At 37.7% G+C, this 17,279-nt stretch overlaps 2 protein-coding genes across 4 annotated transcripts in view; one reads left to right on the forward strand and one right to left on the reverse strand.

The window, feature by feature from the left end:
* Window positions 1–2,513, forward strand: part of stom (stomatin) — a 17,451-nt gene extending 14,938 nt beyond the window's left edge. The window contains exon 7 of the mRNA XM_052099811.1: window positions 769–2,513. Coding sequence (XP_051955771.1) covers window positions 769–957 — 189 coding nt within the window. The 3' untranslated portion in view covers window positions 958–2,513. The remainder of the gene's footprint in view (window positions 1–768) is intronic.
* On the reverse strand, window positions 2,514–17,238 carry gsna (gelsolin a). Of its 3 annotated transcripts, none has more exons than XM_052099808.1 (17): window positions 17,100–17,238; window positions 11,498–11,695; window positions 10,786–10,940; window positions 10,483–10,644; window positions 10,242–10,391; window positions 10,024–10,113; window positions 9,669–9,801; window positions 9,269–9,573; window positions 8,896–9,029; window positions 8,648–8,738; window positions 7,857–7,883; window positions 6,172–6,342; window positions 5,885–6,059; window positions 4,994–5,115; window positions 4,815–4,892; window positions 4,525–4,585; window positions 2,514–4,357 (listed from the first exon to the last, which is right to left on the reverse strand). In XM_052099808.1, exons 2-17 carry the CDS (start codon window positions 11,688–11,690, stop codon window positions 4,188–4,190), a joined length of 2,217 nt encoding a protein of 738 aa, XP_051955768.1. In that variant the 5' UTR covers window positions 11,691–11,695; window positions 17,100–17,238; the 3' UTR covers window positions 2,514–4,187. The 3 variants fall into 3 exon arrangements, with proteins under 3 accessions (XP_051955768.1, XP_051955769.1, XP_051955770.1); XM_052099809.1 differs by having other exon boundaries at window positions 11,498–11,691; window positions 17,096–17,222; XM_052099810.1 differs by lacking the exon at window positions 7,857–7,883.
* Between the last annotated feature and the right edge of the window lie 41 nt (window positions 17,239–17,279).

Here is a 17,279-nt window from a genome sequence, read left to right on the forward strand (position 1 = left end):
GACCCAGATTTTACACCGGAGGAAAACATTGTCGATAAGATGTGGAGGTCCAGACTTTAAAGCCCTTTCTTATTTTTACAGTGCAATGCCTGATATTAGGTCAATGTAGCTCATCCTTCTATAAATTATATAATAATAAATTATAGTATTGTTATGAAAAATAGTTGCCTAAACACATTTTGAACACATTTTGAAACTTTATCTACAACTGCCAGTTGAGTTGTAATAAATAGTCTAATAGATTATATTTAATGCATTATTAAATTTATATACTTGCACATACTCACGGAAAACAAGACTTTAGTCACTCTAAAGTCGAAATGCGAAAATATTGCTTTGCAGATGATGAGCATATTTAACGCGCATAAAGCACAGAAAGCGAGATTAAGTCATTAAATTTGAATACATTTTGAATGGAGGTAGAGCCATGGCATTGTTCTTCGCGATCCACCGATTGAGAAACACTGAGCTAAATGACTACTTAATACAATGTAAGTTACAGTACTCCGCATGGACATTTGCACTTTAACAAACTTGGGTTAATGCTAAACTTCTGCCAGATACTGAATTAGCTCTGTACATGTGCAAAATGTTTGACAGGCTGAGAGTGCTTTAAGTAAAGTTTCTGATTGGTTTAGAGGAGGTGGAATTTTTGTGTGGTATACCAATGCTCCTCAGGTAAATTACCCTGATACATACATGATTTCACACTGTACTCATTGCTCAACTTTTTTCCCCTCACTGTCTGCTCTGCTCTGCTCTTTGTAGGTGATCGCCGCAGAGGGAGAGATGAATGCGTCACGGGCACTGAAGGAGGCGTCTCTGGTGATCGCAGAGTCCCCCTCTGCTTTGCAGCTGCGCTACCTCCAGACCCTCAACACCATCGCAGCAGAGAAGAACTCCACTATAATTTTCCCTCTACCCATAGACATGATGCAGTCCTTTTTGAAACGCTAAGCTGGGGGTGGCTATAGAATACGGGCACCTACACACATGAACACACATATAGCAATGCATCCATGCAGAAGTGAACCGGCCGACATTAAATATCATGCACACATGTGCATATAATGAACATATGCTGCATACACATTCTAAACATTCACAGCTGTTATCTAGCATAGGATCTGTAGATGTTCCTGGTAAAGACCCAGTATTTGCTATTAGCCATATTTTTAAGTTTGATTGGATGTACAGATTTTGATGTCAAAAACAGAAATATATTCTCTTTTTCAAAGTTGATAAGCCTATTTCGTTTGCTAACCTTTATGGTTTGTTACATTTTATTATTTGCATTACGCATTGTATTTTCACTGCTGTTTTTAACCGTATCAGGACCCGCAACCCATTTTTGGGTGATGTGGAGTTCAAAGAGATGCGTTGTTTTGTTTTAAACTTCAGTTGTCAATGTTTTTAATGCATAAAATTCTAAATCGTGAATAGGCTTTAATGAATTTTGTTTATAAGCCCACTATCTTCGTCTGTGAATGGGACAAAACATTGCGTCCAAAACAAACCAGTGCTGCATAATCTCATTGATATTAAAATGAAGGTCTATTGTGATTAGACCTATTGTGTAGCTGTAATTTGTTTTGTATGTGTGTATTTCAAGCATGTGTAACCTAACCTACTTGATTGCGAAATGGGTCATAAACCATCTAAAGGGATGTTTGGATAGTATCAGATGTAAAGATATTGAATTGACAGCGATGCTTATTGTGCCTACCGAGAACCTTTATTAATGATGTCTAACAATGTTAAGCCTTAAGCCATATTCATTTAAATCACTGAATTAATATTTACAGGTTTTCATGATGCTGGTTGTTATAAACCACAATGGATTAGAAGTCTAGTGTTTTTATGTTAATTTCATATGACATCATATGCCAAATTTCATAACTTAAATTGTAATTTTTAAGATCTTCTCTCTCATTTCTGACCATATGGTCTGCCAAACATTTCATACATGTAAAATAATATTTGTGTGTGCAATGGGAAAAAACCATTCAGGCTGAAGAGTTCAATGTTTGCTTTTAATGTGACTATTTGCTGCTTTAAATATCAGAGGATGGAATTTATATACTCTTTTCAGAACTCAAAGATGTAAATAACTTGGCTAAATGTAGTGCTGTCTAAAAGCTAATAAGGGTAAAGGTTATTATCTAAATATTGTATCTATATCTCCTATTGGTCTATTAAAATTCTATACCAGTATAAAAAATTATATATACTTTCATTTATCTGATATACTGTATGTTGAATATCACATTTGTTTTGGATTTGTTTGTTTTTTGACTACTCGTTATGTACATTGTAACTTTGAATGTTGTTTGTCACTGCATTTTTATGCATATCATTTATATTGTTTGATGTGTAATTTGTCCAATTACCTTTAGTAGATCATAATATGTAATATTTCCCATTTCAAGACTTAAAAGTACATTAACTCTTTACCTTTAAACAAGTGTTGTGTTCCCCCCCGGAATGTTTAATGAAGAACACTCTGGAAACCATTGGAGTTGTGGTTCTTTATTGTACCAGTAGTAAAACAGATTATTTTGTCCTGTCATTTTTTCATCTACATGTGCAGAATGATTTGCAAAGCAAAGCAGCAATGTCTGTTTTTACTCTTTAAATAAATGTCAAGTCTACATTCCAGCAAATATCGTGTGGGGTCTGCATAGAGGTGTACCAGTTTCACATATCATGAAGCACTTAACCTTCCCATCTGTTAAGAACTATCTACTCTAGACCCCATAGCTAGAAAATGGGTTAGTTTCAGTCTCAACATTGCATATGTAGACATAAGGCCTCCTGGGAAAATCATCACATCCCTAACCAATATCAAGACATGTCCCTATTCCGCTCAGAAATTATAAAATAAATTGCCCCTCAACATAGGCAATCCTAAACCTTGCTATTTAAAATCTAAAATGAGACAATGGGGCTGGTTGTTCTTACATTGAAACTGAAAAAGAAAAAGTCTTTCAGCACTCTCTGTCTGTGGAGGCATGACATTGCTTATTTCATACTGTAGCAAATGTAGGCTGTTCAGAATGGAAGACTACCGTACCGTTTTTTTTACAGAATATTGCGCTGCTGTATACACTACTGCTTAGTAATTTTTAAGAATAGTATGTGAAAACCGTATATATGGTATGAATAGCATTTCAAACAATAGTATGCTTCATTGTTGTCACATGACCTTATGCTTCATGATCAATTCTGTTGAATTCTGTGAGTGGCATTATCATCTTGGATTTGTTTTAATAAAATTTGTATAAAAATGTATTTTGGCAGTCAGATCAAACAATGAAAAATTGAGGTTGATGTTAATTCATAACACTAGAAAATGGAAGGTCAAGTTGAGAGCATTTGCACATTATGGGTTATAGTATTCAATGCAGTGTGCCCTTTTATATACTGCACATCTGGGCCATGCATACTGAAAATCTGCATAATGTGCTCGGTATGCATACTATATGCTGAAGAAATAGCAAGAGAATTATGGTAGTATGCTATTCCGAACAAAGCCAATAGCCAACTACAGAGTGTTGGATGAAAAGGTGAAAACAGTCTCTGTTCCTACTGTCAGTGGCGTAGATTCCCCCCCATATTTATACCATGATCAACGGAAACATGTAGATGCTTCATGCTGCGACAGCCCCCCCCCCCCCAATATTCAAGCCAAATCTATGCCCTTTCCTACTGTACACTACTATTTGTTTTTACAGAATTTTCATAGCACTGTAAACATACCCTTACCTTATTTCAAGTTCAAATTGAGTTAAAAACACTTATAGTATTGCTAGTAAACACAATACTGGTCGCATAAAAAAAAAAAAGGTTAATTAAAAAAAGATTTTTACGGATTTTAAGAAGACTATCCTTGTATATTACATACACTTCAGCAAGACAGGGTGTACGGATCAAATATTTGTTATCTAGATGCTTTAAAAACACTAAAAACGTTGCTGAGTGCATGCAGCCAGCACTTAAATACAAAAGTAACTGCAGAGAATTTATGAAGTTGCCTTAAGTTTGGTGACTGAAGTTCAGGGCAGTAGTGTAGATTTTGTACCCTTGAAAAAACCCTCATGAGCATCAAATTGGTGTCTTAATTATATAGAAGGGCAACTTTGATCAGCTTGCAGTAAGGCAGTGGGGCTTAAAGATCAGGTGAATGTTCACAACTCAAGCTCAGCCATGGCACGCTCCAGGGGGTCAGTGCTCCAGTAGTCATGGTCCCAGCCCAGGAACCAGCCTGTGAAAGTGGGTGGCTCAAAGCCCTGTTTGATCTTCACAATAGGTGTGCGCGGGTCACGGTTGGCTGGGTCAGTTTCAATGTATTGGACAGCTGGAGAAAGAGGAAAGGTATTGGAAGTTTGGTACAATATTTATAAAGTAGAGAACATTGCGTGTTTTGTTTAATTTCAAGAACTTTTTTGAGTTCATGAACTGGTTAAACTATTTTATGAAAACCATCCATCCATCTATCTATTTGTGTGTTTTAATGAGTCTCACCTGAAGCTATTGCCTCAGTCTTCTCCTCCTCATGAGCATCATTACCGATCCAAACAAACACCTGGAGAACACAAATCATATCAAAGTGCTCTGTAATTACTTATTATATAATTAAACACCAATTGAACTTATTGCATCATACAAGAGTTGTGGAAACTGGCAAAATACAAAATCTTTGCCTTAATAGTTTATGCACACATGGAAATTAAATGACGATCCATCCATTTGGTAGATGTATTAAAACATTATGTAAAACAGGACAATCCTTTTATTTTAACTAGTCAGTTTACCTGGTCCCAGGTGTCAAGTATCATGACATCATCTGTAGCCAGGTCTTCCTGTGTCATCTCCCCAGGTACCTCCTCAATCTGCATGAATGTCATGCATACATTTTAACTGACTTCTAAATATAATCTAGGCATTAAAGACTCCAAACACAGCAAACAAATCTCCAGTTGCTTTTACTCACAATGAAGCGTCCCGTTTTGTTTGAGCAGGCAAACAGTCGTGGTGGATGGGCATTCAGCTTGTCCTGTAGCCTGGCAGATGTGCGGTACTGTGCCCTTCCTCCCATAGCCTCCCAGAACGTATCTGCAGCAATGCAATGCATGCAAGTATCTAAATGAGCTCATTTATGAAGATCACATTGTTTTAATAAAGAATGGCAGCGTATGCAATAAATGGTGTGACCCATTGTTCTCTGATCATTGGAGAAATAATCAAAAAAGATATTGTTAAAACAATAGTGACATATTTTTTTTGTTTCTTGTTATATTGTTCTTGATCTTATTACAGGTTAATTACAAGTTAAGCTCATTCATTACAAGACAACTGTGGTTAGAGGAAGGTACTTTTGGTACAATGAAAGTAAATGGGGCCAGTCCATAAACCTTACAAAACACACCATTTCAAATGTATAGCCACAAGATGTAAGTCTTATATGTGTTAACATTATTTTATTGTGATATACAGCATTTACCAGATTACAGGGTTTAACAATGTTACGTCACCATAACAACAAAGTAGTAATGTTGGATATAACTTCACACAGATAAAGTTGGTAAGATATTGTATCACATTACAATAATGTTAGCACATATAATGTCCATGCCATGTGGCTATTCCTTTGAAACAGTATGTTTTTTAACGTTTATGTACTGGCCCCATTCAATTCCATTGTAAGTGCCTTACTGTACCAGCAATTCTTTTTCTTTTTCCAATGAAATAAAGGAGGGACGAGTCAAGATAATTTATTTGTGGTATTAATTATGCCACTAATGCTGTCGGTTGACCTTAACTTCTGTGGAACCTTGAAGATTCCATTAAAGAACATTTAAAATAAGTTTGGAAAAGTCCTCACCATTCTCCCCTCCTTCATGCAGCACAGATGGCGAAACTCTCAAGATGTCACAAAGCTGCTGTGCTCCACATTTCTCTGTATCACTGGCTCCCCGTCCCACCCACATCATAGAATTGGCTGGGGTCACCAGGACAAAAGCATCATTGGAGTTCAGATTAGAGGACATGACATCAATCTGGAGGTGACAACAGCTAAGATTAGGGCCAGGTACGGAAATTACCAGTGCTCTGAAAGCATATAGATATGTTAAAAGTTCCATCAGTCCCAATTAAACATTAAATTCTGACCTCCACAGCTCGTGAGCACCCTGCAGAGTTTGAGCGCACTTGGAACAGCCGAGTCTCAGCTGGCTCTGTCTGACCTCCATCCCTGGAGGTGCCACCATTATGCACCACCATGGGCTGCCCTCCGAACAGACTCATCAGGTGAGATGGTTCCTTACCCTGGACCACTCGCACCTGAAAAATACACAGTGCAAAATGAGGACACATTTGGTAAAGGTAACTGGAAGCCATGCTTTTATGCAGTATTTCAAACCAAATAGTCTTTGTATTAATCACATGGTTTGTGCATCACTGTTATTTGTACTCTGTCAACATGCTCTGCATATGGCACACATTGCATGAGGCTTGCATATAATTCCACAAGGTGGCAATATTGAGTTTATTGTGTGGAATGTGGGATAAACTCCAACATTCCCATCATCCTTTGTGGCTAACAGGATAACAGTGTGCTGTTGAATCACTGGAGGAAGCAGAACTTCATCAACAGACTGCATTAAAGGGGCTATTTTTCTCCTTCTGCCACAAACACTGAGCCAAACATTTAGATTCTCCATGTTTCTCTGTGCTGAAACACAAGGTTGTCTTCATTCAAGTGTTATCAGTTGTTGACATTTCCCTGAATCCTCACTTTAGACTTCTATTTTTCCCCACTGTAAATGGTTTAGTAAAGAAATTGTCTTGTTAGATCCATGACAAGTATAATTTTGTTATAGTTTTTTTCTGATTAAGAATAAGAATAACTGATTGAATGTTTTAATTTAGCATATTGCTAAATACTAAAATGTATAAATTCATAAAGTTTATAAAATTGTATAAGATTTTTTAAATATATAATTTTAAAATATATTTATTTGATTATTTGAGTATTTATTTTTTTAAATAGATTTTACCCAAAATTTGTGGCTTCATTTTCGACTTATGGAAATAGCAGATTTACAGTATGAAGAATGGCTTAGACCACCATTATATATTCAGAAAACTAAAATAATGACATTCTCTGGATGTTGTCCACTGCATTTTACCCATATGATCTGCTTTAGCATGCTTTGCATTACTTTTCCAGTTCTACTGTTCAATGTGCATGACATCGTGCATAAATCCATACAAAAAAGACACTGAATGAATTGGAAGAAACATGTCAATGCATGATAAAGTATTTCTCAAATGTTCACATGCTTACTCCCATAAATTATTTTTAATGTGGAAAACAGTTAGCTTCTTGTGCACACGTGACGAAATAACGACAAACACACAGTCGACACTAATGCACAAGAGGAGACATATGCTAGGATAGTGCACGTCAGTGTACAGAGCCTTGCAAGATAAACTTCAAATAATCTTCAAACATACTTATTAAATAAATTAAATAAAAAAACTCTGCCAAAGCCTTAATTCTTTAGTTTTTCAATTCAGTTAGGTAATGAATGGAAATTATGTTGCAACACTGTAAAAGAAAAAAAAAGAAAAAGAAAAAAAGGGGGAAAGCATTTCCTTTGAATGAATTTACTTTTCTGTGCAAAACAATACTGTTATCTGCTTGCCGTTTACTGAAAACCAAAAGAAAATGTTTGTATAATGTTTATCCATGCTGTTAACTTCTGTATTAATGTGATCAAATATTATATGAGAAAAAACTGCAGCAGCATCGAGGCTCTGTACAGTAACATTCTGTCTTGGGATATGGATACCTGAGTGGTGAGGGGAGCACCAGCCACCTACAGGATGATGTTGGATGTGAATAAAGGACAGGAAGGAAAGACATGGAGGAGGAAAATGGTTTAGCAGATCGAACAATTTGGGAAGGTTGTCATTGTTGGCCCAGAAGATTCACAATCTCAGCATTATTTTTTAAAGGGGTCATGATATGCCTTTTTTATTATTTTAATATGTCACCATGAGGTTCACTGACCCTCAGTCAGAAACTTTAATTTAGGTGCTGCTTCTCCTATAAGATTTGACAGTAAATGCCAACTATTATGAAAGGCTCTTTGTTCTTATCTTGACCGACCTGCTCTTTCCTCGTCATCTCACTGCTCACAGCTACTGGGCGGGCTACGGAAGTGATAAGGTAAAGTAGGCATTAATGTGGAGGCGGTCGGATGCAAATGTCTGCCACAGTGTGACATCACAAAATGGAGGAAGTAGAGAATGAGTTGTTTTGGCAGCTTAGTTTCAACCAATGCTCTTTTTGACGTGAGGAGTAAGTTTTGAGTTATAAAACAGTTTGTTTTTATAGTACAACAACATCTTATTTCTCAAAAGATCAAGGAAGATTTGACTCTTTATGTCATGACCCCTTTAAAAGCCACGATAAGCTACATCACGGAGCCACACAGCAGGGAGGCACTAGGAAGTTTGATGGACATGAGTAAAAGTGCTAGAATGATTCTCTTCTCTCTGAAAGACTAATTCTGAATGAAGTGACTCAAAGATATGGGTGAATGTGACTTGAATGATCCACTGAGTTTGATCCAATTACCTGCACAGGTCCACCTCCAAGCTCATCGTCCAGTTGGGAGGCTAAAATGGCAGATGCCCCAATCTCATCTTGTGATGAGTCCTTACCCTGCCTGTGACATACATCATGCGTCAATACATTAAGTACAGGACAAACCAATTCATTTTTTAAATAAAAACAAACAGCATGTGTTAATGTGTATATTGCAGATGAAGATGAACTGATAAAATAAAGGGCTGACAGCAAGGGGTGTGAGTGAAAGGTCTTACCATATGTAGATGATGTGACCCTGTCTGCCTCCATGGCGATAACTGTACAGGATGATGTAACTATCTCCACCATAGAACTGGCCGTAAGTAGAGGGGTCAACTGGAACCTTATCTGAACCTTCAATACGCCAGATCTGTATAGTACCAGGTAACAGAAATAGAAATTGTATGTACCCTCTTTGTATTTGTGTAGTTCTGCCCTCAATCTCTGTACAAGATGAACTTCATTGATTTGCATATTGTCAATATACGCATGGTCACGCACCAGTTACATCATTTTGAGTATACAGACAGAGATCTTAATAAGATTGTCCTTAGCATAATCATTGTCATATCAGGTCAAGTTACAAGCAAATGGCACTATGTTGCTGACCTGTTTCTCTCCATTGCCATCGTCAATCATTCCGTGTTGAGCGGCCATGGCTGGGGAATCATGCAAGGTGGAAGCATCAAACGGCACCTTCTCAATCTTAGCGATGCTGTTGGAGACATAAGCCACACCCAGGCCCTCCGTCTGGTCCACATCATGCCAGTTTTTAAAGAACTGCTTGAATAGAGGAGTCTCGCCCATCTCTGGCAGAATCTGCACTTGAGTGTGCTTGGGGTAACCCATTTTCTTAATAAACTCATCTGCTGCCTTCATGGCAGCCTTTCTCTCTTCAACATTGGCATCTTTGCCTATGAGAGGAACATAATAGAAGTCCCTTGTTTGGAGGATTCCTTTTTTATAGACATTTTGTGATAGCAAATTTGCTTTGGCCATAACCATTTACCTTTCCAAACAAAGATCTTGCCATCTGAGCCATGGTCCAGAATGAAGCAGTCACTGGATTCCAGTGCACTCTGGGTGAAGGGGTTATCAGCAGCCACCAGGGCAATCGTCATGTCTCCACTGGCATCAGACACCTAAAGAACAAGAAACAGTGTTCCTGTGTTTCTGTAGCTCATCTAGTAGAGCATGGTACAATCAAAACCAAGGTTATGGATTTGATTCCCAAGTGCACCTTAAATGCACATTATGTTGTTTTGGAAGTGTCAACTAAATGTGTAAAGTAAACAAAAAAGCTATTTAAAATGGCAAATAAATTACAGTAGATGCACTAATAAGCATAGTGGTCCAATAGCTACCTTGTAGAGTTTGGCCATCTTCCTATTGGAGGTATCAGCCTTAATGTCATCAGATGCTCCTTCAGGTAGGTCAGGCTTTTCTCCAAGGACCTGGCATAAAATTTCGGATGATTACATGGCTGTCCTAAATACATTTTTAGAACTAAATGACAATGATTCAATCAGACATTGGATGATGAGGGTGTAAACCCTGTTAGACCATGTTCTGGCTTTCGTACCTCCAACATCTTTTCTCGTTCCATCCCTTCATCACATACATACACACGGGCTCGTCCACTGCGTTCATTGTCACGAATGCCTTTCGCAAGCTGAGTAGCTTTTAGCTTCTCAAAGCGGTTACTTTTTGAGCCACACCACTGGTAGATCTCCTGTAAAATACAAAGAAAAGAACAAGGTTACTACTGAAAGTTTGAAAATGAAAGAGGTCTCTTCATGTTATTTTTTGCACATAGTACTCACATTTCCCAAGTCTACGATGAAGCAGTCTCCCTGGTTAAAGCTGTCCCAGCTAACTGGCACTTCTGTTGCCCTGACAACACGACGACCTTTGACCTGCAGCACACGCTGCACTACAACTTCATTGGTGATCACATGTTTAAATCCAGAGGCAACTCCACCTTTCTGGAAAAACAATCACTGTCATTAATTTCAAATGAGGTATAAATATTATTCTCATGTTCACAAAAAGCCCAAATATTGCCCCTTAAATCAGCATGACCATCATATCACTGGTCTTACGCTATGAGGGATTTGGTCACTCACCATGTACTGCAGCCCTTTCTTAAAGTAGCCCAGGAAAGCTTTGGACTCATGGCCCTGAACCTCACGGTACTGGATGGGCTTTCCCCCCAAATAGTCATCCATCTGCACTGTGAAAATGGCAGCTGACCCACTCTCATCCTGTGTGCAGTAGTCACCTGCCAGTTAAAGGAATAGTATGCATAAGAAATAAAGCTAATGCATTTGACATGCCAGAGGAATACAAATTATTGGCAGGCTTCTCCAGATGTCCCCAAACCCAACCCTTACAAAAATCGAGAGTTCTGACAAACTTACAGCAAACTTGCTGCAAATTCGCCGCTCATGATTTTTACATGCAAATTAGCTTTGCATTTTTACATGCAAATTAGCTTTGCTTTTCTGGCATCTTCATTGTCGCCAATGATTTGATGCAAGTTCACCACTACCGGTGAAGAGCTGCAAACTTCTCACAAACATTTGTGACGAATTGCAAGCTCATTTGCGTGTGCAAATAATACATTTTTTCAAGTTTGCCTTAAAATTGAACCAAGTTTTTTAGAATTTTTTATTTTTTGTAAGGGCATTGTTGTACTGGACTTTTTTGTACATCTTGGAAGTTAGGTAGATAGATTACTTTGTAATAGCACTTAATCAAATGTTCAGATGTCAGAAAAAAGGAGTAAACTGCACCAATGCTTTGCGAATCCTCTTTTAAACAGCATTGTGCTCTTACCCAGCCAGAAGTGGAGGTCGTATTGTAGGTTGCCAGAGCGTTGTTTGATAGTATTGAGCACCAAATAGGCATCACCTGTGTAGAACCCTCCATAGAGGTTCTCAGGAACTGCAACCAAATCAAACTTCTCGATTCTCCATACTTGGAGCCCAGGCTGCTGGCCTGCTCGCTCGAACTCAGGGTGGTACACCATTCTGTCTGGAGATAGAAAAACACACAATGCTTCTTCAGATCAATGAAAATAAGCACTTAAGTTAATAGGGGAAAGGGGATTTTCTCAATTAGACCTTTATAAATGTGGTTGTTGAATTTGTCACTGTATACTTTTTACACAGTGATCTAGAAATAGAAATTCCACACTCCAAAAATCTAAATCCCACATTGCAGGCATAATGCAAAATAAACTCAGTGAACTTATCTCAATAAAATTCAGTGTCTGGGAGTTTCCTTCTGTGTTGATGGACAATAAGACTGGATGCAGGAAAAGGGAACAGCTGTGACTAATGCTCTTTTGAGTGGCAGTGCCAACAGTGGACTCTTCCTGTCCAGTTTATTTATACCTTCAAACCTCATGTACAGTTCTGTACACACATACAGTCACTCGCCACCACTTAATAAAGTGAGGGCCTATATAAGAGAGTGACTGTGTCAGCTTAGCTTGCTGCCCACTCGTGGGGTGGGACATGCTGAAGTTGGGGATGTCTTAAACATGAGTCACTCAGCTCAGACAGAAATGAGATGGTAACACAGACATTCCTTAGGGGGGAAAAAATCCATCCTTAAAGAGGGATGAAAATTCACTAAGAGTAGATCAATATTAGACAATAATCCATCACACATTTCACATACTGTACATTGAGCGGATATGCTCTTCACCTCTAAGGCTGCACTCCATCGCTGTCTTTAGTTATCCTCTGCCCCTCTGTTTCAGAGAAGTTGTGGTTCAGGATTTCTTACCATTATAAAACACTAAACTACAAGAGAGGAAACCCAGTCATTGATTCCAATGCCATGCCATCTAAAAATAATGACTTCTGTCATTTTAATCAGTCAAAGAAAGGATGGGAAGAAAACGCATTTCCAAATATGGTGCTCAATGTCCACAGTCCATTTTAGTGATCTCCTGGTCTACCAAGTTCAACAAAAACTACACTCAAATACCTTTGCTTGATGCCTGCATAATATAATTGCTGAAACCATATTTGTGAGAAATAAAACATAGCCTATATGCATAACAATTTTCAAAAGTTGTTATAGTAGACACCATAACCATTATGGATATTGTCTCCTATCATCTTCAAGCACATTAAACCATAATAGAGCATATATTCTGCTATCACGATGATTATTATCCACCACTATCTAAGTTCTTATTCTTCTCTACATTCTTAAATTACACAAGACAATGCCGCAGCACAGAAACTAAACATTGCAGTACACTGAATATTCTAGACAACCACACCAACATTTATTGGTTTAATTGACTTTAAATACCTGCAATTGTCATCATGTGTTAACTTACACCTGCTTTATTAGATCAAAGCACAACTGGGGAACACATGCTTCACAATCAGTCTATTTTAAGCCAGATACAGACATGCAAAGAAACAAGTGCTTGAAGAAATATGAATGGACATGTTGCCACCACTAGATCTACTTCAGCTGTTGTGCTCTCAGCATGCACACCAAAGTCTGAGCCATGTGATCATTACAATGGGAACTGCAATCCAAATGTTTGTAGATATATCTACTGTAAGAGCATAAAGTGAAGTTGTTTCTTTTGAAATCTCTCCTAAACTTTCTTCTGAGTACAAAGAATCACATCTGAAAGGCTAATTAAAAAGAACATTGCTTCATGCAAGTGACTAAACTCAGTCTTTACTGCTCCTGGTTACTTTTTTTTAGACTTGCATGAAATATTTTTCATACAAAGGATTACCATATCGGAACTCGGAACAACTTGTCTGATGTAGTGGATGTGGTGGCCATCAGTCTGCTGTCCCACAGGAGACTATAAATGGCCTAGGTCATTGACATTTGCTTATGGGTCAAAAAGAGAGGGAGGGTTGCTTCTGGGAAGGGACTGTATACAGTCAGTCTAATACAGTGACATAGTTTCCTCATAGTGTTCAGTGTTGGGACTAATTTACACCTTGGTATGGCATTGGTTTAGCATAACTTTTGACTGTGCTAGTAAGCACCATATTCTGATATATGTATAAAAACGTAAAGATCTCAATTAATTCAACTACTTTGGGAAATATCAATGATATTAAAATGATGGTCCTTATCACTTAATTTCACTATGAGCCATTTTTGACAAAAGTTTGTTCTAGTGCAGGGGAGAACATTGCAGACAGACCGTTTAAACTGGTGGTTTAGCACAAACAATTTGCCCACAGAAGAGAGATTCTCAAGTTTGTTAAAAGACCAGCATATACTTACAACTTAAATCTAATATCCACTGTCTTTTTATTATGTCAAAAGAAATGGAAGTGAAGCGTAGTTCTAGTGGGAAGACTAGCAGCTGTTCATCATCACATCATTAGCAGGGTAATTCCTAGCCAATCGCATGTAAGCCACTGCTTTATAAGTCTGCTCACAATCTATCACATTGCTGTTTCAGTGTGCTAACACGGCAACCTCCACCACCCCACCACCACCGGTTGAGCCCTGTCCCGCACGGGGGTTGGCTCCTCACCCCTGCCTCGTATCTCTGGCAGGACATGATGGTTCCGGGTACAACTTCCTCGAACTGCCGGACGGGGCCTATGCCAAAGAGACAGACATTACTTTCTGTTTTACATTTATCAAATAAATGGCATCTTAAACTTCACTCAAGCCTGTGTGTCTTTCCGATAGAACATGAATTATGTTATGATCCTCAGTTTGGAAGAACTGACACAACCAACTGGCTTTTCCTGGAGAAATGCCTGAAACAAAGAAACTCCAAGGGTGACTCACCCTTTCCAGCCAGGCATTATTTCCTACATATTTTAATAAGCACTGACACTCTTGAGATAACATCTTAGCATGCTGCCTAAAGCTGATTCAATGATTATGAACTCTTAGTCTAGTCTACACCCTTAACTGCACCCTGTGTTTACCTATGAGAGTAAACAGCCTAACCTGTAAATGACAGTGTTTTATGGCCAGGCCCATTAGAAATGTAAAAAAAAAGGAAAGAAAAGAAAATTGTACATTTTAATTTATGCATTTGTCAGATGCTTTCATCCAAAGTGATTTACAGTGTATTTAATGTATACATTTGATCACTTGTGTGTGTTCCCTGTAATTCAGTACACTGATGAACACATGCAAGAGTTTAAAGTCTGAGCTATAAAGGGTGTGAGACTGTTGCTAAGAGATATGATGAGGAAGTGTCAGCCACATTGTGTTTCTAATTCTGGCTTTAATGTTCAACAGCAAACAGAATATCAAAGAAAACAACTTTATTAAACATGCAAATTTAATCACAATTGCAAATTTGTACATCAGTTATTAATCAAATCTTAAGATGACATCATGGAAGCATCACATGAATATTTAGGTTTTGCTTGTCATATTATATGATGTGAAAATATACAGTATGTCAAAATCACTTGTTACCAGACTAGTGTGTTCCGCAGCTCTATGGATATACAGTAGGGTCCAAAAATGTGGAAAGAAAATTATGTGGATGTATTGAAGCAACATCTCAAGACATCAGCCAAGAACAACAAAGTCAAGGTATTGGAGTGGCCATCACAAAGCCTGACCTCAATCCGATTGAAAATTTGTGGACATAACTGAAAAAGCATGTACGAGCAAGGAGGCCTACAAACCTGACTCAGTTACACCAGTTCTGTCTGGAAGAATGGGCCAAAATTCAAGCTTTTTATTGTGAGAAGCTTGTGGAAGGCTACACAAAATGTTTGACCCAAGTTAAACAATTTAAAGGCAATGCTACCAAATACTAACAACGTGAATGTAAACTTCTGACCCACTGGGAATATGATGAAATAAATAAAAGCTGAAATTACTAATTGTCTCTACAATTATCCTGACATTTCACATTCTTAAAATAAAGTAGTGATCCTAACTGACCTAAACAGGGAATGTTTTCTACAATTAAATGTTAGGAATTGTGAAAAACTGAATTTAAATGTATTTGGCTAAGGTGTATGTAAACTTCTGACTTCAATTGTATATATATATATAAATTACAAATTGTTATCAGCATAACAATTTTAGTAAAAGGTTTAATTGAAACATGAATTTTAACATGAATTTCAGGGTTTCTCACTTCTTAATCTCAAATTTGCACAAAACCTGATGATCCATGTTATCCCAGCATTATTTGGGAATGTTTTGAAGAGCATCTTGTGGGCATATAGAACCAAAGAAACCTAACTTTTGTATAAAGTTAACATTGCCATAAAGTTTGCTTTAAAGTTTATCTGTTTAGTGACCTAGAATTAGTGCAAAATCTACAAAAGTTTACATCAGAACTTTATTTTATTTACAGTATTAATTTATTTCAGATTTCCAAAATGTTCAGTATTTTTCAGTGTGGTCTCAGACTTTTGGACCCTACTGTATGTTCTTGAAGATGTATAGATGTCTTGATGATGGAGTTCACAAATTTGTATGTCAAATATGTGGCATCAATCAGGTCATTGTTAAAAGGTTGTAAACATGCAGATAACACTATTCTTCCATCCTTACTGCAGACAAAGGCAAAACATAGCCTACTTTCACAGAGCTCTCTTGTTCTTGTAATCACTAGGTCTGAGAGTGTGTATAGGTGTATTTTGGATTAAGGATTATGGGAACACCCATGAGAAAAATACTTGCATGTTGTCAGTCTTTTAATCTAGACACTTGGTTAGGCTGAGTTTAGGTTAGGCTATTTCCTCTTGCTTTAAGACATCTTTACCACAAAGTCAATGTTTGGCTCATTTGTTTCTATGGTAACATATGATAAATGTGCACAATGGGCTGAAAAGTGGAACTATATACATGACAATGCAATGCAAATGTTAAGAGGTAATGCTTTAAGTTTCTGTTCCGTTTTATGTGTAGTTTATTTCTTTATTTTAGTTTAGGTTTTTGACTACTTTTGTCATTATGCAGGAAACACTTGTAATGTATTCTTGATCCAAGGGCATCTGAAATATTTTAGTCAATTTAGATTGAAACAGATGACCAAACAGTCCAAATGTCAGACCACTCAAAGCTGACCTGCAGACTGCGCACGCCCAAATACTCCAATGAATCGCATAATTGAGACACATCCCATAATTTAGAATTTCAGATCTCCATATAAGGCTTTGTTTAATGAGCACAGTTTTACAGAGCAATAAAAAACCAGGGCATGTTATAAAGTTTATTTATTTTCAAATGCTGAACGGTTAAAAAACTGTACTGTTTGAGATCGAAGCGCGTCCCATATGAAAGTGCGGAATCACTGCGCACCTTGAATTATTATGGCGCGTTGAATTGTAGACGTTCCCGTAAAATGTAACAGTTCAATCAGTTGCTATTTACAGTTGAAAATATCCTCAGATTTCTTTATTATTTGGTGGCAAATGAAATTGACAAGAAAATAAAACAGACTTGCCTTTTGTTGAACGACTGGATTCTGTGTACAGCAGGAGACAGTAAGGAGTCCAGCAGAACTGATTTTACTGTAATCTATCGTTATGTCAGGAGAGGGCAACACCCCACTGTTTCAGCCAGACTCTGCAGGAATAAGCCCCATCAGGGGGTCATCGTGGCATTTAAACCACTCCCCTATGAC

The sequence above is a fragment of the Xyrauchen texanus genome, chromosome 31 (genome assembly GCF_025860055.1).
Source record: "Xyrauchen texanus isolate HMW12.3.18 chromosome 31, RBS_HiC_50CHRs, whole genome shotgun sequence".
Classification (NCBI taxonomy): domain Eukaryota; kingdom Metazoa; phylum Chordata; class Actinopteri; order Cypriniformes; family Catostomidae; genus Xyrauchen; species Xyrauchen texanus.

Bases quoted from the DNA above. Each gene is read 5' to 3' on its own strand.
- gsna (XM_052099808.1), bottom strand. From the start codon at position 11,690: ATGGTGTACCACCCTGAGTTCGAGCGAGCAGGCCAGCAGCCTGGGCTC. The intron at 9,030-9,268 runs GTCAGCAACATA...GGTACTATACAG, and splicing joins ATGGCAATGGAGAGAAACAG to ATCTGGCGTATTGAAGGTTC. The intron at 5,116-5,884 runs GTGAGGACTTTT...GCATTGCTGCAG, and splicing joins GCATGAAGGAGGGGAGAATG to ATACGTTCTGGGAGGCTATG.